The 23,724-nt window shown below is 37.3% G+C and overlaps 3 protein-coding genes and 1 long non-coding RNA gene across 6 annotated transcripts in view; 1 reads left to right on the top strand and 3 right to left on the bottom strand.

Moving 5' to 3' along the window:
- Mgl (low-density lipoprotein receptor-related protein megalin) overlaps positions 1-12,512 on the bottom strand; it is a 37,235-nt gene extending 24,723 nt beyond the window's left edge. Inside the window, exon 1 of the mRNA XM_070292820.1 lies at positions 11,994-12,512. Coding sequence (XP_070148921.1) covers positions 11,994-12,168 — 175 coding nt within the window. The 5' untranslated portion in view covers positions 12,169-12,512. The remainder of the gene's footprint in view (positions 1-11,993) is intronic.
- A 292-nt stretch (positions 12,513-12,804) lies between these two features.
- On the bottom strand, positions 12,805-18,179 carry LOC138931745 (uncharacterized). The gene is made up of 3 exons (XR_011446668.1): positions 17,812-18,179; positions 16,235-16,387; positions 12,805-14,609 (listed from the first exon to the last, which is right to left on the bottom strand). It is a non-coding gene; the product is annotated as an uncharacterized lncRNA (long non-coding RNA).
- On the top strand, positions 17,659-20,668 carry LOC138931743 (cytochrome c oxidase subunit 6B2). 3 transcript variants are annotated; one of them, XM_070292811.1, is made up of 3 exons: positions 17,668-17,777; positions 19,900-19,999; positions 20,361-20,668. In XM_070292811.1, the coding sequence occupies exons 2-3, from the start codon at positions 19,920-19,922 to the stop codon at positions 20,527-20,529; spliced, it is 249 nt and encodes an 82-aa protein (XP_070148912.1). In that variant the 5' UTR covers positions 17,668-17,777; positions 19,900-19,919; the 3' UTR covers positions 20,530-20,668. The 3 variants fall into 3 exon arrangements, with proteins under 3 accessions (XP_070148910.1, XP_070148912.1, XP_070148913.1); XM_070292812.1 differs by having other exon boundaries at positions 17,671-17,777; positions 19,897-19,999; XM_070292809.1 differs by lacking the exons at positions 19,900-19,999; positions 20,361-20,668 and adding an exon at positions 18,590-19,890 and having other exon boundaries at positions 17,659-17,777.
- Max (MYC associated factor X) lies at positions 20,638-23,612 on the bottom strand. The gene is made up of 4 exons (XM_070292813.1): positions 23,382-23,612; positions 23,255-23,314; positions 22,665-22,899; positions 20,638-22,110 (listed from the first exon to the last, which is right to left on the bottom strand). The coding sequence occupies exons 1-4, from the start codon at positions 23,574-23,576 to the stop codon at positions 21,935-21,937; spliced, it is 666 nt and encodes a 221-aa protein (XP_070148914.1). The 5' UTR covers positions 23,577-23,612; the 3' UTR covers positions 20,638-21,934.
- Between the last annotated feature and the right edge of the window lie 112 nt (positions 23,613-23,724).

The following is a 23,724-nucleotide window of genomic DNA, read 5'->3' as shown; positions in this document are numbered from 1 at the left end:
AATAGAAAAAGTGAAAAAAATACAGTTTAATTTCTCGAAAATTAAACTGTAATATACATATTGACAAGATATCATCTGTTTATATAAATAGACAATTGTTAAAACCGTGTATACACATCAATCAGAGATCTCGTATTTCACTGCGACATTCAGAAACGTACCATAAATCGTCGAATTCGCGAAGGAAAGTGAGGAGATCAGAGGAGGAGGTGAGAGTATAGATGTGTAAGTAAGCCACGTTCGTCATCACAAGAGAAGAGTCATCCAGAAAGAGAGACAGAGAGAAAAAGAAAAAGAAAGAGAAAGATATATATATATATATATATATATATATATATATATATATATATATATATACATATATACACATGGATGAAGAAAGAAAGAGCTGTGAGAGAAGAGAAGCGGTTGCCGATTAGGGGGAGGGAGACAATGAGAATAAGAGAGAGAGAGAGACTGATGGCACTAGAGAGGAGAGGAGAGGAGAGGAGGTACGGCTTGGAAGTGCAGCGCTCGTACCAGGCCGCGCGGCCTGGTACGAGCAGAGCACCGACAGCAGTCGGGAGGGAATGTGCATTGCGGAGTAGGAATGCAAATATCGAAGACAGATAGCGATATTCACACGTGATGCACTCGTGCTCGACATATTCTTTCTCTTCTCCTTCTTTCTTCCTTCCTTCCTTCCTTGACGCGTTATTTTCACATCGCACGGCAATGAACTTTCATCGATCGTCGAGCAAAGACGAAGATAATACTCCGTCACATCTCTCGAAATCTGTGACCAATACTCTTCTTGAATCAATTTCTTGAAAATTATATCTATTCGCGCGTTCGGAGGCGATTTATCCATCGTTAAATCCGGACAAGTGAAATTAAGCGGGTTCAATTTCTTAAAGTGCTGTACTATATTTGCTCGATAGTAGATGCTTTTTTCTTCGCGACATTCAAAACTGAGATTTCAAAGTTCCTTATATGTGCTTCAGTGAACACGAACACGAAAGAGAAAAATGGAAAAATATATTTTATTTTGCATAAGAAAAGCAATTGTTTAGAAAAATGGCTAAATAAACAGTAGAAACATTTAAAATTAATTCTTCTCCAACTTTTCAAGATGCGCAAGATTTTTTTTTTTTTTTTCTCCCGAGAAACGCTTGTCTTCAAGACTATTTTAATTTATGCACAGAGTAATAATAAACTGTAATAAAGTAGTATACTGTAATAAAGTATATACTCCGATGAAAAATTACACAGAAACAAGCGTAGATATTCGGTTATGATTATTTATCAGCGGTCGGTCCATTCATCATCCGCTGTGATCGCAGGTGTATCTACATAATAGCAAGCTTCAGTAATGATATAATGTATTGTTAAGTAACGTATATATGAAACACACACATGCATCCTATGACATCGGCGTTCACCTTCGCGCTCGCGTGAGAGGCGGATGCTCTTTCAGCAATGCTGTTCGTACCAGACGGTGCAATAGCCCAGTCATAAGTACCGCTGCTGCATCAACAGCGTCGTGCATCTCAAGATAACGCAACCCCGTCCATCGCGTCGGATAAATAAAATATCGTCGTCAAAGGGAAAAATACCTTATATACCCAGCCCTCTCGAGCGAGAGCCGGATGTCTCCGAAGACGATGTTACTGTACAATTTCGTTATCGCCACCAGAAGATCGTTGCGATCGAATAGTAACGTAGTCACTGATAGTAGACTATCGAAACCGATAATTAGGTAAATTAAGTAGGCATCGCGAGAAACCATTTCCCGTCCATCATTATCGCGACAATTATTTATTGAGATCGAATCAAGATACACGGTCTCGAATGGCGTCAAGTGAAGGCGCATAAGTAACAAGAGAGGCTGGTATGCACATACACACATATATGTATATATATATATATATATATATATAATATGCGAAGCAACTAGTGCAGGCACGTTTATCACACGATCGATTGGATTCTAGGTCTGCTCGATTGATAGCTCGAGTATCTGAGAGACAAATATTCGTTACATTTTTCTTTCTCCACGTGTCCTACAAGCAAAAATATCACCGGCAAATTTGATAGGCCATTTGATGAAAGGCATTTTAATACCACACTAAATATAATCCAATGAAAAAAAGAAAAAAAAATTATTTTAAATGATTTACGTAAATTCCATTTCATAAGTCGATTATTCTTATCCGTCTTTTCTTCCCTGTAAGGATGTCTCTAATAAAAGGAAAGTATTTTTTTTACAACACTTTCTTTGTGATATTTTTCTTAAAAAATTGTCAAGCGAGATAATAATGGGCAGAAATATAAGAAGAAAAATGTACTTTTTTTTTAATTTTTTTTTTTAGTACGCATTCTCTTCGTCGAGCGCATTATTTTCTAATAACGATCCGAAAGACAGGCACGATCGGTTATAAGTCAATTGTAGGATAGGTCGTCGGCGCGTCCAGAGGAAGAAATCTTGGACACGGTACGGCCTGGATGGCTAATTGGATCAACTCGCGCGGATCAACGAACGCCGCGTGCGACACATATACAATATGTACCAACAGCCAGTGTCATTCAGCAGCCACCCAACTCTCATCGTATACCGGGCTCGCGTAGTACGCAGTACAAGGCCACGGCAGACGATTGATATTCTCCGGTGAAGGGAAATCTCTCGAGGCCTCTGTAATTCACGACGCGACAATTCTCTCATCTCTCCTCGTTTAGAGACCGTCACATCGATGAAGGTGCTCTACAATTCCCGATTGTTCGTAAATTATGCAAAATTTTAAGCGCACGTGGACATACCTTAAATATATGTATATTCGCATCTGTTTTCAAGGACTTTTTTTTTTTTTTTCTTCTTCAAGGAATCTCGAACGAATCGACGATGACATTTCTCGGGATAAAAATATAGAAATAATCAAATATAAATGAATGAAAAAAGAAGTAGCGTTCGATTAATTTTCTATTTTTGAGAATATTATAAATAATTTATATATACACAAACGCGCGAGAAAATAATCGTTACGCAAAATTTTACGAAAACAAGGAAACGTGCGCTTAATGTGCACCGAGCGGTTAAGAATACACACGCGCGAGACACGATCTCTAAGCGGACTGCGATATGGAAGGGAATTAGCGAAACGTTTAAGGTAAACGCTAAATTAATTAACGCTAGATCGTGCTAATGCACGAACGTCTGGCTCGTTAAACGTCGGTGAACGGAAACGCAATTTTTATTTCCGATACTTTCCTCCGGCTGGAATCGGAGCAAGAACCTCGACAATCGATAAAAATATCGATCGTACATATTTCTTAGAAAAGTATTATTTACATCACGGATATCACAACGAGGCAATACATATCGGCTTAAGCTTCTTTCCTTCAATCTCAAATTTTTAATACATTTCTTTGGCGATAAAGTTTTAATTCTCTTCGATTTTCTACTCAGGAAAATAGAAACTCTATTCCACGTCACGAGTTCACGTTACGAATGAATGTACCAGTATTATTAATCGGTTTTCTTTCATTCACTCGGTATAACGAGTGACGCGTCGTAATTATGACGACCCGTCACCATTCGATTTTTCGTGTCACGCTCGAAAGCCATTGACCTTCCTTCCTTTCTGTGCCACATCGTAGCGCTAATTCGATTACGCGCTGCAAATTATCGGACGCCTCCTTCTCGGAATGAAATTTTGCGTAATCTAATTTGCACGATTCAGACTCTTTTAACATCATTTTGCATTAGCATTCTTGAGAAAAGGAAATCCGTGTATTTCTTAAACATACATCTGTCTATAAAATTTAAATTTTAAAATATTTAATGATGTTCCTACAAACACAATACTTAATCTTTCCTTTCTCATTTTAGATTTTGCATGCTTTGAATCAAATGTTATCCGATTGAAAAATTTTATCTCCCGAAAAAAAAAAAAGATAAAATTTTCAAAATGACAAATTTGGAGATCGCGTTATGATCGTTAATTTAAATAATTAAATACATCAAGGCCTTTTTTTTCTTATTATATATAAAATTTAAACGCATTAAATTAAAATATATTTAATCGATTGTAACGAGATTATACACAGCCTCCGTTTCATTCCCATCGATACGAAAGAAGAATGATACAAAAGATCGAGACAGAATATCCCTCTCTTCCATGTACAAATAACTTACATTGTAAAGTTTGTATCAAAAGTCAATGGGACGTTGTGTCATCGCTGTGTCAAGAAGATTTCTTTCTCTTCGCTGAACTCGGTGCAGCGAGCCTCGCCTTCGATTCGTCGCGCTCGTTCGAGCACGAATCTACATTCAATCGGGGTTTAATGTCCTGCAATTCGGCGTGCGCATGTGCAAGTAATATATGTGCGCTCGGGTGCATCTCGGGTACGCACGCACGCACGCACGCACGCACGCACGCACGCACGCACGCACGCACGCACGCACGCACGCACGCACGCACGCACGCACGAGGTGCGCACTCGTCACGAAACCTCGAAGAATCCGCTGACGGAGTATAGAATCCGGCCTGTTAGAATCTAGACTGCGGACATTATATGTATACTTGCGACGTATACAGGATGTATCGCGCGTATTCGCGTCAATTAATTTCGGTTATCGCATCAAAAGAATAATCCAGAGAAATCCTCGTCGCAATTATCTCTCCGTCAATCCCTATCCCTTCGTCTGTCCTCCTACGCTCGTGTCATCCTTAACAAGATCGAAGAGAGATTATGGAAAATATGCCCTATATTTTTGATTAAATTATAAGATCCGTCTCGATAAGATAAAAATATATCAGTTTTAATTTTCATAAATCGAGACAATGGAGTGAATTTTTTGGGAAGAAAAGTTATTTCGAGGGATGATTAAATAAATGAAATCCTCGATTTGCCAAGCGAGGAAATTAATTTTCATACAAACAGCAAAGATTTTCTCTAATTACAGCTGCAAAATATTTATTTAAAATCAAATTATTTCAACATTACGGACAATAGGCAACGCGAACGCATGAATAATTGATCAACTCGATTCTCTTTGTAAATACGAACAATTCATTATGCGATATCGTTAAACGGTATTTGCGATAAGTGGGCGTGATGCATACACATGGACTTGTAATTTACACGAATCCATTGTATCTCGCGTGAATCATTTGTAAAGATATCGGAAAAAAAAAAAAAATATCCTGACACAATTGAGCTGTAAGTGTTGCTAAAGTCCAATTAAATCACGCATGATTGATCTAATAATTTAACATGATTAAATAACGGAAGCTGGAAAAAATCTCAAAGGGTGGAATTTATTCGGGATTTGCATTTTTTTTTTTTTTTTGGCCTGTCATCTGTAAAGTTGAAAATAAAAGAATTGTGAATTCATCATGCGTTCTGAAAATATAGGGTCTTTTTTCCGAGACATATTCCCTTTTTTCTTTCTTAAAAAAATTTATTAAAGAATATTGGAATTGCGATCAAAGCAGGCCTCCATTTCCCTCTCTTTCTCTCTATGTATCCCGTGCAACGAGCTTTAGATCGCGATTTGTTGAAACACGAAGAGAGCCGTTACACTCGCGCGCTACGAGTTCACTTCTAGTCTCATGGGTGAAAGTTGATGTTTCCCACGCGGGGTTGGCATCAATTTGCCATCGGTTGGAAAAATGCTCGCCGGCATCTCTCGCCGATATGCAGGTGACCCACGGACGTACGGTAATCCGTGATAAAACGGAATTATAAAAGCCGACGAGGGGAAATGTACCGTTTCTTGTTCAGTGCCGGTTGCACTGCTCAAAATGTATCGGCGCGAACGACGTCGCGCGAAAGGACCAGACGGTACGAATTTTCTACAGCGGAAAGAGAAAGGAAAAGTTCACGAGGGATGAAGGTCCTGACGCTCGTATGAATAAATCTCTAAATTATATTGACATTGTGAATGAAGCGCGTTTGACGATCCATTGCATATGTATATCTCCTTGCTTTAGATTTAAAAAAAAAACCTATAATACGGATAGAGAGTAAAAGAATTCATTTCTTAGACAAGAAAATTTGGGATTTTAATGGGAATTTACCTGAATTCACAATCCTTTCAATTTTTCGCATATATTTCGGCCGCTCTTTTACAAAGGATTTGGATCCCTCTTTAAGATAAGCTCCGGATTATATACATAAAGGATATTTCGAATAAGCAACGCGTTGCCTTTGACGATGCGTAACGACGGAGCTCGTCCATTGCCTTATACGCGAAGAGATGATTCAATAAATATTTTTTTCGCGACGAATCAACCGACGCACGTTCCTCTTTATCGAACAATTTTGCGACACACTTATATACTTCCTGCAATTTATGACGTCGGTTTAAATACATGCCGGTAAAATATACTCAATTTCAGTATTCCAATAAAAATCTGAAATAAACCTTTTTTTTTAACTAACATAAAAAAGATCAGACATTATAACTGATTTAATGATAGATTTTCAATTTCGACGTTATAATTGTGGGGGGGAAAAAAAATGTATTTTATATCAAATATATTTTTCTCAATTCTTCAAAATTTCTTTTCAAAATTTCTTTATAAATATGAAATCAGATTAAAACCCACATTGGTGATATTAATATCGCAATTTCAATAGCGGCAAAATTATTTGACATTACAAAATAAAAGATTTCGGCGAATAAAATTTGAAGAATATAAATGGGAAATAAGAAAAACCTGATTTCCTTCTTTCTTATTTGAAAGCAGAAAATTGACGTATAGATTTCTTTATAAAAAAATCACAATAAAACGATAAATAACGAATAAAGATGTATAATTAAAAAGGATCTCCAAATAAGAATATAAGTTTGCCAGAATTAAGATGAGACGACTCGTTTCAAACTTGCGAAAGGGAAGAAAAACTGATCGACCGGTTGAGATGCGATTAACGTTGGTAGATGGCTCATACACAGCCCGCGTCAGGCCATCGTCGCGATAATTCAATAAACTCATGTGACAGAGACAACAGAGCGTGCGTCACACACGGATACATTTTCGCTCTGGTACCTGTGAGTGTCGAGATACAGAAATAGGTAGACGAGGCGCGCGTGCGAGCGTAATTTGCACGAATGTTGTTGCACGATCGTATGATCGAAGAGCGATTACCACGCGACAACGACGACGAAGACGACGAGGATGACGACGACGGCGACGACGACGACGACGACGACGGGCTCGCTGGAAAGCCAGGGTCCCGCTATCCGGTCGGCCGCTAGGCCGAGGTGAACGAACCTGTGTCCGCCTACTGACTTTACCTGCCAGCCACGAGGAGAGCCCGAGCTATCTCTCCGCAAGCGAACACGAGGAGCGCGAGCGAGAAGGAAGAAGGACAACCGGCACGTTGGAGAACGGGTGGCCCTCTCGCTCTCGCGCCGAGTTCCCTCCTCACCTATAAATTTATTCGACGCCTCAGGTCTGTCCGCGCAGTGTTAAACGTCTGTTGTTTTCGAACAACGGACTCTATGAGAAAGCCTCTATCTCAAGTCACATAGTATGTATTATTATCAACGGGTCTCTGCTTATCATTGGGAAAAAAATTTTTACATTCTTTTATAATACATGTTTTACAAGTCGAATTTGACAATGTATACGAATAATAACGGATTTTTTCACATCATCAATAAGAGAGGAAGAAAGAGAGATTAGCGATACGTGATTATGTTACGCCAGATGTTCTGATTCTGAAGGCGGCTTCCTATATGCGTGTAAAAATATGCGTGTTCGCACGTTGCGTACGTATACGCGAATAAATATTTTAGCAAATACTTTTTTTTTTTTGCAATGATTCTCGCGATGTTCCTCAATTCCTTGAGATGATCGAGACGATAAAATGATACGCTTCGATATAGCAACGATCGATCAATCACACGTGATCAAACGTCACGTCTAGATGGACGTAAATTAAATTACTACAAGCTTTAAGATTATTAGACAGCGATAGAAGGATAAAAATTGCATTTAATTATTTTCTATAAATATGAATTAAAAACATAGACCCTTTTCCCTTATAAACATTTCATAGGAGGTCGTTAATTGTCGCAAGTTTTTCGTAACATTTACTGCAATTTCTTTCCTCTCGTTTTACGTTGGTTCTTATTACGAGAGTTAGTTCAGCCGGCCACATCGTTGACTCTATCCGCCGATCGTGACTTCGTGAGTTTCCGCCGATGCCGCTATTCGATTTCGTATTCAGGAAACGTCGTTTCCTCCGACCGCAAAAAAAAAAAAAAAAAAAAATCCTGTCGTTCCGTGTGAACGACGTGAAATTTTCCTCGGAAAATTTCGAAGAAATCGTTCGTCGCGTTGAATTTTGACACATTCAACATTTAAAATCTATGTAAGGGAAAGCTTCCTCCTTCGTTTTCTCCTCATTGATATTGATCGTGAAACGCGTATTTGAAAAATTTCAATCGAAAGCTACAGATCTCATTGGAAATTATTCAAATAATATTAAATTAATTTTAAATTAATATATTAAATTTTAAACTTTAACGTATTAAAACAAGAAGAATGTATTGTAATTTCGGCACAATCTAGATCATTCAAATGTGAAAAATTGAAATTAGATCGGTGTACGGCATTCGATAACACTCAATTAATGCAGATGAAAAGATTTCGCCGTTCAATTATTTTGTCGCTATAAGGAGAGATCGGCTCAATATACGTCCAACAACTACCGGCTCTTCGGGGAAAGAACTTTCTCGTCTTTTGCGCGCGTTGCAGGAATCAGAGCTTGCAAACTCGCGACGCTCTCGAGTACGAAGGTCGTTTCACGTCGACCCAGTGATTCGCGTCCCACTTGTTCCCTCTCGTGGCTTACAATGCCTGAGCTTTTTACAATCGCGAGATGCTTTTAGCTGAGAGAATTTTCAAAAGATGTATCTCTAAAGTGTAACCTCCCATCCCCCTTGCAATCGCGTTATTCTCAACAATCTTACTTTCCCTTTTATCAAAAATCGTGATCGCCCTTTTAAATTTTACATATTTCCATATTTTTTGAAATAAAGAAAAAATCGATCATTGTCGTAAGCCAAAGTAATAATAGGTGACTATATATCCTTTGCTATCTCATTTATAGTATGTAAAGATTATGCGAAAAAATATCAGAGAAGCTGAGATTTTGCATTCGATATTTTAAAGTAAATTTATATTGTACGATGGTAAAATAAAATCGTAACAATGAAAAATCGCAACGATAGTCCTTTGTTTAATAAAAAAATATAAAATCTAGTAGGAATTTATTATGATTATTACAGAAGAAGAAGAGAAGAAGAAGAAGAGAGAGAGCATAGATGTAAATAAAAAAAATTATTTTAAAAATCCACCTGTTACGTTACAAATAAGATACATCGATCGAGTTGATATTTTAAATGACGTTGATAACATTTTAAACGCACTCTCGATTGAGTAACGAGTTTATCGTGGAAGGTCAAAGATTTAATTTAGCCAATCGACAACATATTGATATTTACCCCCTGATGCTGTCGGCGTTATCTTCGCGATTGCATGTATCATGTGTGTCAAATATGAATGTATGTGTATTTATGCGTATGTGTGCACGTGCGTAGACAAGAAAAGAAATTACTTATTTAATATCGCTCGCGGAATGACTGCACAAAGACTGCAAAATAATTGTCTGTAAATAGTCTATGATCAAAATAAACTGCTGAGGTTGGATTAAATTTGGAATTTTTGCATGAAAAATAGATTAGTGATCGTTAGATTAATAAGCAAAATAAATGTTGCAAGATTTTCAAGGCACGTCAATATATCACAGATTCATAAATCTTTTACAAACATGTAGTTTTTTTTTTCACATTTGTATGTTTCTTTAAAATAAAAAAATTGTAATAAAATACAGCAAATACAGAAATTAATTTTAACGTAAAAAAAATTAAAGCTTTTTCATACTGCAAATATGTATGTATATATATATATATATATATATATATATATATATATATATATATATATATATGAAACAAAATATCTTTGCTTTTACAGATTCTTCATCCGCGTTAATTTTCACTACGCTGATAAAGTATCCGAGTCAGCGTAATTTCTGCTTACGATATTTCTAACGCATATATTTCTAGCCGAAAAGTTTCGCCTTTTCATTTATATACCGTCTTCGAACTGGTTAACGAGTGTTCACAGTGTCAATGATTTACGGAAAGTCATTAGAAACGTGATGGGCACATCTCGTTATTAAAACAGTCCTTCAAATGTATATCCGCGGTGTCTTTGATGCATCCTAGACACGAACATTGTGTCACACTTTTTCCACGGTGTCTCCGATAAAACCGGTTTTCCCTTCAAAAAACGCGCGACGTGGATATATATATATATGTGGATCTTGAAAGGACACCTGATAAGAAGAGTACGAAAACTTGGAAAACCTGGATCTAGATGAACCGGTCAAATATTCAATCCGTGGGCGAACACTAAAGTTTTTATTCCTGGAGCCTCTCTCTCTCTCTCTCTCTCTCTCCCTCCGCGGTGAAACCGGTTCCCATCTTTTCTACCCCCACGCTCACCTATCTCTCCCTCTCCCACGCGAGTGTAAGAAAAAAGTAAACGTAACAGTTTGCACTATGATAACAGTAGGCAGCGTCAGTATTCAAGATGATAGAAAAGGAAAAGAAGACGGAACCGGCCAAGCTTGATCTTTCATTCCGTTAAATGGTAATTTTCAATCTTTCGAACAAGACAATATTTGGCCTGACTCTCCTCGTGACAAACATAAATACAAAAAAAAAAAAAGTTTTCGATATTTATATTCTACCGACTTTTTTGTTTTAATTAATCTGAATATCAACCAGATTAAAAACGTTGAAAATGTATGAGATATATATTTATTCTATGATAAATATTAATTCTCTCCCTTCAGATAAACTAAAAATATACAGTTAAATATATATTAAGTATATAATAAATACATCATTAAGATATCATAAATTTTTTAAAATACGTTTCACCTTTGTCATTAAAGTAAATTAAGGCTAATTTAAATTAATTATTTAATAAAATGAAAAACTCGATTTAGAAATTTCAACATAGAAAAGCGCATTTGATTAAGCGATACTGGCCCTAATTCAATTGTCATAATAGATGGAAAATAACAAGCTTAATTATTTAAAATATGTCGAGCCACCATCGTCGTTTATTTATTGCATATGTGGCAAATTAAAATCCGCGAGTGCGAATTTTAAGAGATTACGAAAATCTTGAACCAAAAATCTTCGGAATTAGAAACGAAAGACCCCTTTATATGAAGTGGTATTTACCGTTTTACCTCTTTGATAGGTCAAATCCGACCGACAAGATCGACATACTTGATACCCAAGGGATTCCCCTAATTTTCATCGATATTTAAATCACTTATAACAAGTCAATCAAGTTTTTTAAAATTCAATTCGAAACAAATTCTCGAGGCTTCGCAAAAACTTTTCAATTAAAAACAAAGATGTATTTTCTTAAACTTTCAAATTCATTAAAATATATCTATTCGTATATAATCTCTTCCATAAGCATTTATATGATAATAAATATCGTTATTGTAAAAGTAAAAAAACGTGTGTTTAGTAAAAAAGATTAAAGAGGTGTGAAATCGTATAAACATAAACATTCTTGCAAAGAAATGCTCGAGAAGCGAAAAAAGTATAAACAAACGATTTTAAAACAAGCGAGAAAAATATAAACGAACAGCAATACTTGGACAAATATTTAACTGTTAATATAATCAACGGTCGAAAAAAAATCATAAATCGTCCGCGAAAAATTACGAGATACCTCTCTGCTATCTTTACACATCTTTTTGCCTTGCACGTAGTCGCGGGTATTTTCAAGATAAATTTGAAAATGATCGATAGATTGCTTTCCCCTATCGGCGAAAGCGGATCTCTCGCAGCGGCAAAAAGGAATTGGTAAAAAAAAAAAAAAAAGAAAGAAAGAAAAAAAAGAACTCACCCGTTCTGAGGGCTGCAACGTCGGCGACGCCGAAGAGGACGGCGAGCGTGGCCGCGACGACGAGCGTAGTCCTGACGGTCCATCGTACAGATGATAAAGTTCCGATCGAATCCTCGACACTTCCGGAAGCGCGTTCACCACCGGAAGAATCGACGCGCCGAGGCCCCACAGCCATCGCACGCCGGTTGTCCCTCTCTCTTTCTCGCTCGATCCTCCTCCTCCTCCTCGCTCTCTTTCACCGCGTTCTCTGTCAGAGGTAGACGACAAGAGTCACCGGCACACGCACACACTTTCGCACGCGTTTATGTACGATTGGCGGCGCGAAACTTTTCCCGATCTTCACTTCCGTTCAGATGTTCAGAATTCCGAACTCGTTCCGCGAACGACAGACGGATACGAGGAATAAATTAAAAAAAAAAGATAAACGAAAAGGACGCGCGACACGAGCGAACGCGGGCTCAATTCATGGCTCGTGCTTAACGACGTTGACACGGTCGCAGTCATCGGGCGACTGATGCGTGCCGCTCGCGGACCCAACATGGCGCCATTGCGCCCCTCCCTAATCAAGCCGAGGTGGTGGGGAGGGCCCGTCGCCGAGCAGTTTGGTATAGAAGAACGCGCGAGACTCGCTGCGATTTCAAATTTGTGGCTTTTATCGGCAATCATCGAGAGATGAAGGAAATTTAGAATCATCAAAATATCTGTTATCAGAAAAAAGAAATATCAATTTATTTCAATTTTTTTTATATAACGCTGTTTAATATTTTACAATGTAATATATAAAAATGTATAAGCATAATATGTAATTGTAATAAAATATAATAATTAGAAAAAGGATTCTCTTTCTAATTATAAATATAAATATAATTTTAAGGTAATGATTTATGAAAAAAGAAAAGGAGAGTATCCTAGCGAATTAATCTCTGTCTTGAAAATTAATCAAACTAGAAAACTACGAACGGCCACGAGTTCAAGCGTGCGAAACGAAAGTCGAGAGGGTCTTTTTATTGGACCCAGTCCCCTAATTCGAGCGGCGCGTTTTACGCGATTATGCGACAAAGAAAAGAACAATTTCCGTGGAAAGAAACTTTCACACGAGAACAGCAAAAATGCTATGTGTACCGTTTCTTTATTTTCCAACGGTTGAAAAATCTTTAAATATTATCGAATCCTCGGAATATTTTTTTCGTCGTTTTATATATCGTATATATCATTAATGCTTGCATTACCTGACAATTTTCAACGAATAGCAATTATTTCTGGCTTGCGTTACGGCACTTGTGGTTTCTCGAATTCTCTCCGAGAGCTTTACGTCGAATCGTTTCACACATACATATCAGGTAGATGAATTTGGAAAATTCCGCGATGTAACTGAAAATTACCGCTCTTCCGTCTCCCACCTTGCGGAGCTTCATCACGAGTTCATATGAGCAATCGCGACGATGAAAGACGCGACGATCCGTATGATATGTTCCGTATTCGATGACAGTTTTTAAATCTGGTCGGGCAAACATGAAGAAAATCGTTGGTTACAATGATTAACCTTGCAGCCTGACGAAGCGTCTTTCAGACAAACTGGCTTAATTGACATTTACCGCGTATCCGGACTTCGTCACATTGCATTAAGAATGAAGAAATCTAGAAACTTAGGATTTTGACCATCGTAAAATCAGATATTAATACAACAATAGTTCCGTTTATACATCCGTTTGGATTTCTTTTTTTTTCCTTTTTCCTCATCTGAACGCATACTTATCTTACATCAAATGCAGAAAATATAAAAGAGAATGTAGCTTAGAAATTTATACTTAATATATGATAATAAATTGTAAATATAAGCAAATGCTTGCAGTGCCTTTTGTATTTCTTATCATCAATCAAAAATTCTTGCCATTTGTCAGACTTCGCCGAATTCTTTATTTATTAGACTTTTGACATTTTCAGATATTTAAATTATTATTTGTATTTTCAAAATCTTTTTATATTCCTCGCAAATTTAACTTTACCATAGGATTATTCTTTTACCCCCATCAGTCGTTGTCTTTAAAGAATTTTAATTGTCGAAATCCTGGCTCATGATTGGAATGATGAAAATAAAATGTATATATACATAAAATATATCCTTAACGCGCGCGCAGATTAGTGGGATTGTTGTTAGATTAATCGTACAGCTGTGTGCGTGCGTGAAATATCATCGAGATGAGCGCGAGAGACATTCGCAAACTATGTTCCTTCGCGGGGAATTCCACGATCCGTTTCTTGCAAAAAGGCCCATCTACGGACTCTATGCCAAAGAGCCCAATATACGTCGCGCATTTTCTCGCTGACACATTTATTAGCGACGAACGCCGCAAATGCCACAGCCGCTACGACGCGACCTTTTCCATTGTCCCGCGACGTAAATATGCCCGGCTCGCGCGGTGTCATGCGGTGATCGAGACGTCTCTACCTCCTCTCCGAGATATTCAGATCTCTCCGAATTGCTAAAGAATTCGTCCTCTTCGCGATCCTCGGCCCAGCAGAATCGTGTAGTCGCGTTGTTAAATGAAGATCTATATACGAGTGTTTACACGCTCTGTCCCGGATGTCCTATACCGAGCGATTTTCATCTACCTTCTGAAAAATGCAAAGTCGATTTTTTTTTAACAGGAATACCGAGAAATCAGTATGTTTCAAGTTAGTTAAGTGATTGAAAACATATAATGCTTTTCTTAGGTGAATTTCATTATAATACCTTGTGTACGCTATTGATTGACAAATGTTGGGGGACAGAGTTGTATCGATTTACGAAGCATTGTTTCCTGACAATAGCAATTATCACACACACACAGTGTATCAATCAAAATATTTATAATTTCAAAGAAAAAACAAGTTTCCCAGAAATTTTCTCTATTAAAATATCAATTTGAAAAATTTGCCATATATATATATATATATATATATATATATATATATATATATTTTATTCATCGGAGTCTTATCTATATTGTTGATTTCGCTCTTTTATTCTTAGTCGTTCTATTGTTAATATGAAAAATATCAAGATATAAAATAGTATTATTCATCGAAGAGAGGAAAGATAAATCTTTTTAAAAAGAAAAAGTAAATATAAAAAAAATATTTATTCTTCACATATCAACAACTCATAATTTTTGACCTAATTAAATATGATACATTGTACGAGAAACTGGAACAAGTAATTTCTTGAAGAGGGCAAAATCAATATCCTTAGTTAAATCAAAAGGTCAAGACGCAACTTTGCGTCGCGCGATATCAACTTCGTCATTATCGCGTCGTGTAGTTGACGTCCCCGTTACATCGCCATTAAGATCCGGCGATGTACGCGTGCGCACGCGAGTTGCGTGAGCGAGCGGATAGAGGAAAGGTGAGAAAGAAGAAGAGAGTTAGGTGCGAGCGAGAGGGAGGGAGGGAAAGATGGACAGAGACAGAACGGGAGACGGATTCGAATGAGGGAAGGAGATGGTATACTTAGTTATTTTGCTCGCGCGCTTGTGGGATTGGGTGTGGAGTTGTATGCGCGTCGGCTGGTACGGACAGGTACCAAATGCCACAAGGTCAAAACTCGCATACAACGCGTAGAGCTTGGTGCACGATTCCCTCCTCTTTCGGTCTGGAGAACTTCAAGGACTACCGCGCGATAACAGAGAGAAGGAGAAAGAGAGAGAGAGAGAGAGAGAGAGAGAGAGAGAGAGAGAGAGAGAGAGAGAAGAGAGAGATGCCACGTCGCATCACCGTGATGAAATTGCTCCATTCGCATCTCTCTCTTTTTCTCTTTCTCTTTTTCCATGTTACAAAACGATAACTTCCGCGATTCCCGTAATACCAGCATGAATTTTTACGCTTCAATGCAACACGACGTGCTTTAAAAGATATATATAATATTGAATTTTGAGACATGATTTTTCGCAATTAATTTAATGATACATCTTTCTTCTAAGAAACATTTTAATTTTGGAAAAAAATTTGTATGAATCTACTAATTCATTAATTAGAGAAATCTTTCGCAGTATAAATTATTTGAAGAGAGAGAAATTACTGAAGAAAGAGAGAGAGAGAGAGAGAAAAGAGAGAATCATGGTATATTTACACAATTAATAATTAAGTGCTTTGAAAATCTGCTTTGTCAAACAATAACCGATTGATTGGAAAGAGGCTAACAATAAGAGCTACTTTTAAACAATTAACTATCATATATGAAATTCATATATAAATGTACATACCAAATTTAGTATATTCAATTAAGAATGATTGAAGAACCAGATAGTTTACTGGCATAATCGGAAAGTAATATCGATGCCGGTGGAGAGATGTGACGTCAGGAGATTTTAATGCCGGGACATAAGAGCTGGAACGTTATTTTTACATCGTTGAGCCTGAAAAGAAATCGTTTAATTATTCAAAAAATTTTCAATTATTACAATATACTTGACTACGTATAGCGACTGCATTGGCAATTATAATTATTAATATATTATTGAAAAAGAAAACTGAGATATACACAAATTAAAAGTAATCATCTCTACGAATAAATGTCCAAAATTATGTTCAAAATTATCAAGATGTATATAAAATTATCGGGAAAAGATTGATAAATACATTAAAAAAAAAAAAAAAAAAATTAACTAACTTAATAATTAATTAACTTAATTATTAAGTTAGCTAATTTTTTTTTTTTTTTTTTTTATGGATTTATGTGTCATTACAAAAAAAAATCATTCCAATAAAACTTTAAAAAGAAATACAAACCATATATTTGAGAAATTTTCATCACTATTTTTATGCATATTTTCAATTTTATCAATTAAGAACGTTAACTGATATTGAAATTCGCGCGTTAAATTCACACGAGGAGCAATTTATTACGTCATCATGTTTTTGCGCTCCACAATTTTTAGCACGATATATGATCGTTGAAAGTATCAATATTTATTTGGGGTGTATGTATTTAAAGATACACGTACAAATAGTTTTAAATATGTGACAACATTTTGCTGTCATCTTCTGCAAAAATAGTCAACTAATCGTTGTGAAAATATCGATAAAAAGATTTATCGCTATCAAGCAAAAAGCCAAGGATAATTCAAAGCGCTGATAATATCATCGATCGTTTTTGAAGATCTCAAAATTCAGAATAAAAATCAAAACAAGAATTTTCCATAATTTTATGCGCCCCATATCTTAATATGCGTATGTATATTTAGATATGTATTTTATAAATATATCTATCTTGTTCAAATGTTTCCTATACGCCGGTACATAAAGAATGGAATTCTGCTCCGAATATATCGCCTGTTACAGATCTTCTCAAGCAAGTTTAAGAGAAATATATTTGTAACGCGTTATATCGCGCAAGTACATATATTTACTTACAAAACATTAGAAGAACTGCAAATTGTAAAGTTGTTGTTGTACTTTCGCAGATTAGCGTCCTCGTCATTCGAACTTAATAAAGATGATAATCCATGAACTGATTGTAATAGAAGAGAAAAATAACGCAAAGAAAATATCTCTAGGCAAGTTAGCGTAGAGTGGCGCTGAGATCGACGTCGAAAATCGCGGATTGGTCGACTGGATTTCCGTCCGACCAATCCGCGGAGGATCTGTCAGAGGATCATGCCGCGACGCCTCTGCGTTTGCAGCTACGTTCGCGGCGGATCGAGCTAGACGAGGGATCTCTCGTCAAGGTGCATGACGTAACGAAATCGTCGTCTGGCGCGGTGTTTCTTAGTGGCCATTTTGTTTCCAACCGCACGGCTGATTAAGGTATTAAGCATACAGATAAATTAGCGTAACTTACTACTAGGCGGTCCAGCGAGACGCACGACGAGACGGTCGTATCCGCACGCGCGGGACAGATAGGGAGGGTATCGCCATCCTCGGTAGTAGATCTCGAGGGAAGTCATCCAAGAAACGGCTCTCGCGTTTGCTTCTACCTTCCACTTTTCTTCCCATCCCGAATCCTCCCGAATTCCCCCTCATCACCCTCGTCACAAGTCGCTAGGCGAGAGTTTTTTTTCATCCCTTCACCTTCCGTCCTGTTGATTTCCTCAAGGATGAGGAATTTCTGAAATTATCTGGTGACATGGGATTTGATTAATATTAGAGTCAAATCTAGATTCAAGATCTAGTTTTGATTGTCTTTGCATTATTTGAGATCTGCACCTATGGTGCTGCGAATGAGTAGATATTAGGTATGAGGAAAAGAGCTGCTTTTTACGATCAATGTCTCTCTCATTTAAGATATGTATCTTCTTGCCTCGAGACACACTGCCAAACAGTGCAATCACCATGCTGTGTCCTCTTGTAACAATAGAAATTATCTGATAAATCACAGCTTGGTGATCGCAGGCAATGCCCTTGATTAATTAAGTGAGCGTCCTCTCTTTCTCACTGTCTATCCATTACCTTTGTTGGTACTTGAATTGAATTATCAGACTACATTATACTCTCTCGCTCTAAGTCCGCCTGTCTCTCTCTCTTGCGAATGCACACACTTAAAAAGCCCAAGTCAGATGAAGGCGCGAAGATCTGGAACGAGCTGTGTAACTCATGGAAGGTAGTTTCTATCCTTATAGGTGTCCGTCCTTCAGTCCTTTGGCCCGGCATCGTGATGGAGTCAAAGCGGTACGAACGCAGCGCCAGGTCGAATACCGAATCGCCACCTGCTCCGCCCTCGCCTCCTATGTATAGCACAAGTTACAGCACGACACACGACAACCACAAGAGCCGAATCGGCTCGCGGCGTTCACCCTCGCCAAGCATCGATCATCATCGGAGCAGTAGATCCTCCCGGAACAGCTCACCGCTCCCGGAACGACGTAAGCGTCGTCGAAGCAGTTCCAGATCGTCCCCGGTACGCTCCCACAGACGGTCCAGATCCAGCGACAAGGACCGCGATCGCGACAGAGATAGATCCCGCAAATATTCCAGAAGAGACAGATCGCGGTCGAGGTCGCGCGGCAGATCTCGCTCGAGGGACAAAAGACGAAGCCGCAGTCGTAATCGCAGCAGGGACAGACACAGATACAGGGAGAGCCGCAGGCATCACACGAATAGGGCACCCTCGTACGAATCGGACGCTTTGGAGGAACATGGTGAGGGGGCGGGGGTGACGATGATGCATCAAACGGCGACTGTTGTTCCGCCACCGAACGCCTTCAAGAACGACGGTAGTTTTATGGAGATGTTCAAGAAGATGCAGGAACAAATGCAGCCTGCAGCACAGAAACCTACCACTTCCTCTGTGCTAGAGGAGAAACCTGTAGTACCTCCACCATTGATGGTGGGCAAGAGAAGAGGTGGCAGGATTCTAAAGACCGGCATGGTGGCGAAACCAAAGACAGAACAGACGGTGGAACAGCCGAAGGATGCGTGGTCGCTGTATATGGCGGAGGTGAAAAAGTATCGGGAGGTTTGCTGCCAGGAGGAGGATAATACGCGACCATTAGTTAAATAACTTGGACATTTCGCGTCGTCCCTTCTCTTTATACACATACTTGGCTCATTAACTTTCTTCTATAAGACAGCTATAGTTTTATCCTTAAGAAAATCGTGGAACAAATATCGCTTCTTGAGGTATGTTTTGTTTCGTTTCACCGCGAACTTCATATTCATTCAAGTTTAGCGTCATGAGATTTCTCTATAAGGATCTCTGAAACAAAATATATGACGGTGAAGGGAAAAGTGACCGAGAGAAGCGAAGTTATTTGTGATATAGTGTCGCGCGTGCTTTGAGAGACGAATGAACGAGAGCGAGAGAGAAACATAGAATTTACCCTTACTGACGAAAAGAGGATAGAAAGAGGAAGAGAGGAATCGAAATACAATCCGCGAGAGAGTCTGTGCTAAGATTTAGAGATTAAATAATTTATGACTTGTTAAGCAGTGTCCTATATTGCTGCAAGCATGACGAAGTTTGATATCACCGAGGAAACATTGCAAACTGCACCGTTTGATCCTAGGTTTCCTAATCAAAATCAGAGCAGGTAAGAATAAAAAAAACGGTCTAATTTTAATTAATACCAATATATGTCAAAAATATAACATGATTAATTTTTTTATTTTACATCTAAGAAACTCTGATTCTCTTTTATAATAAAGTGCAATATAATTAATATATTTCCACATATTTATTCGCCATATTGTTTTTTATCATATTAGAATGGCTCATCCATTATCTATGTGAATCTTACTGTATATTTAGATTTTCCTCAATTATATTTTCATTAGAAATACAGTGCCAAATATATATGTAGAAAAACCTGTACATATAGACAGAGAAAACAGATATTTGCCTCACAGTTATCAATCGAAATAGCATCTGTAATTGAATGTAATGATCTGTAGATACTGTTACCAGAGCTACGTAGACTTCCATCGATGCAAGAAGAAGCACAATGAGGAATATGACCCCTGCCAGTATTTTAAGAGAGTTTACAAATCGATGTGTCCAAGCGCCTGGGTAGAAAAATGGGACGAACAGGTCGAAGAGGGCAAGTTTGCTGGTCGCATCTAGGATTTTCTTGCGGTCAATACACCGCGCATCTGCTTTTCATCTTAGTCAATTCTTTAAGCGAAGAACAGGATTCTAGAATCGCGTGTCATTTCCTGTTTGTAAAATAACTCGTACGTAAATAAATTTAATGATACTTCAATCTTTTATCTCTCTCTCGTCATATTAAGATTTCCCACAATGACTTTGCGCAACAGACGCGATCGCGCGAACACACATACTGGTTACACTCCTCTCTTCTGATTGTAAACTATATCCTGACACTTTAATTGTGTAATTCGAAACCTTACTTTTGGCATTCTATACTGATAATAACACGCGCTCACAAGTTTTGATAAGTTTAGTAAATTCAAAAATATTGTAATTCAATATAAAAATGTTCATTACAATATCAGTCTGTTTTTGCTCAATTTATCCTTTCAATTTCGATGCTTTCTATAAATCGTTCTTCAAATAATCCATATTAATTATTCTAATACAATAAACACAACAAATCGTTCTGCGCAGTTTCAAATAATAAACATTAGGATATCATAGATTCCTGAACTGTTCAATTCAATGTCGGCAAACACAGTCTCGATTTCCGGAGATTAGATGGTTGAAAAAAATTTGAATAAAAATATGAGCTAGTTGTAAAAAGAATAAGCAATAAAGAGAGAAAGAAAGAAAAATACACTGCAATGATCATAAGAAAGCATAGTACTATTATTCAAAATAGCATAAATGATTTTAGTAAAAAGAATTGTTAATATTTTTTTAAGATCATTATGGCATATCGATATAGTATTGTAGCATAACATCTGGCTATCATTAGCGATAAATCAAGTAAAATGATTATGTGATTAATCTGTATCGATAATATTTATAGATATACCCGATTTTTTAGATGGGAAGACAGAATCGATTGCAGCAATAAAAAATGCGATCGATTATATATACTATATTATCGACAGACTTATTTGTATTAATATTTATTGATATATAATATTGTTGCTTAATAAATATTTGTATATTACATTAAATTGTAAACACAAACATATTGCAAATACCATAATCTTGATTTATCAACTTATCTCGCGCAGTAAAAATAGAAAGTGGAAAATCAAATAGAACCTGCATACACGTTCTTCAGACTAATTAATGTAGAATTGTCGTACCTACAATTTATGTGATTAATTATAAGTCTATTGGACGTGTTGACATCTAGTCGTGTTCTTCACAGTCGGCTATATCACGTATATAACAAGATATAATCTAAATCACTCATATATCTACCTACGCGCACAATACGGTTTAATATACACAATGGAGTGTTTATCAACCAACGAGAGAGAGAGAGAGAGAGAGAGAAAGATGATCAGCATACAAAAATAACATATCGAGAGAGGGAAAAGTAGGTGTATCATCGTCAATGATGAAGGCCAGTGACCTTCAGCTTCTTTGGTTGCCGAATTGCCCGGCCAGTCTCACTGTCTGAGGACTCCGATTCGGTATCATTGTAGCCACCCACTGATTCAGACTTTGTTACCTCGCAAGTCTCGGCAGCAAAATTGCCGGTAATTTTGGCCTTTTCTAATGAACGAACTGTAAAAGTAAACCATTCAGTAAACAAATAAAATTCCATTCTCACTTTTTCTGTAATCACTATAACAATAACGCTATTTCATAATAGAAAATGTACATTCTGGATAGATACTTTGTGTTGAAAAACACAGCTTTCCTCAATGACTTGTCTTGAAAAATAATCACTTAAAGTATCAAGAACAATATTTATAAAATAAGCGAAGTTGAAGCATAATTTTTTTCTACAGGATTTTATGATCCTTTAGTGGCTCTGAAATACCTCTTTTTATTAAGAAGTAAATATCCAGTTTTTGATATGTAAGTAATTGAGAAAAAGAAAAGCTTTTTTATGAACAAGGGATCTCCCTCTTTCTAAAAGAAACTAAAACTATATTAACTTCAAATGAATATGAGTGTCTTTGTAAATAAATTTATAGTTTTTGACAAATTTCCTCATCTAATTTTAAAACTTTTACTGATATTTCAATATCTCTATTGAGATGATGCCAATCATGATTGATCAAGAACAAATTGCCATTCTTTGTTTATGCAGAACTATATAAAAAAACACCTACTTTGAGATTCCAGAATACTATTCTGTCTCTTGAGATCATCTATGGCTTGCTGATTAGTAGCGTTCTTTCGCCGCATAAATTGAATATAATCTGCAGCTTTTTTCAGGATTTGCGCCCTGCTCGCAACTTTCTCCCCTTGTAGAAATGGTACCGAGTCCCTAAGACTGGAGAAGCTATCTTTGATATGGTCCCGTCGCTTCCGCTCCAAAGCATTGTGATGTGCTCTTTTCTCTGCCTAACGTTATATAGAATACACGATTATAAACAACCACTTGCTCTTTTATTTCTTGGACTAAAGGAAACAAACGGTAAGAAATCTAACAGTTTGAACTAAACATATGACTCATGAAAGCCATCCGTGTGAAAGAACACAGAGGGAGCATTGCATTTTTATCAATAGCAAGCAGGGAAATCAAAGTATTACTTCAGAAAAATAATTTGCTGTATTTACAACATTTATTTCATTAGGTGCGCTAATCATAATAGTGCATAAATATCGAATGCAAAAAGATCGCGTGATAAAAATCTTCGCACACGGGACTAACAAGACTGAATTACGTTGGAAAAGGCAAATCGATCGTGACGTTCACCTGAGAAAAATACTGCGTGTTGTTGGAATGCCGCAGCCTGGAGTCTGAATCCTCGCCATCCTGAGAAAAAAAAAATACATAAGATTGGTTAGAAAAATTTCTCGCACAAAAATCTCATCCTACTCACATCGCTCTCGATGTCAATGTCTCGATCATCGTCGCTCATCCTTATTGCAGAGTATCCAAGTTTTATCGTAGAAACGTGAGAGCCAGTAGTTAGTTTCAGCGCCGCTTGCCCTCGGATAAAATCAGTCACGTGACCAGGAGAAATAGACGATCTCTGATTCTGACAAGTCAACAAATACACTATCAAGCTGTGCATGCGAATGAGAACCTGTCATCAGACCATATAACATGAGAATATAAGATTATCGACATCCATTTTTGTTTTTAAATGCTCATGGCATTTCAGATCGAATATGATTGGAGGCTCAGTATCCTTACACATGGCGTAGCCAATCAAGAACTGT

The sequence above is a fragment of the Polyergus mexicanus genome, unplaced genomic scaffold (genome assembly GCF_030449975.1).
Source record: "Polyergus mexicanus isolate NDT 795.1 unplaced genomic scaffold, iyPolMexi1.0 SCAF_3, whole genome shotgun sequence".
NCBI classification, from domain to species: domain Eukaryota; kingdom Metazoa; phylum Arthropoda; class Insecta; order Hymenoptera; family Formicidae; genus Polyergus; species Polyergus mexicanus.
Note: the sequence above shows the minus strand (reverse complement) of the source record. Positions and strands in the feature narration are given on the sequence as shown.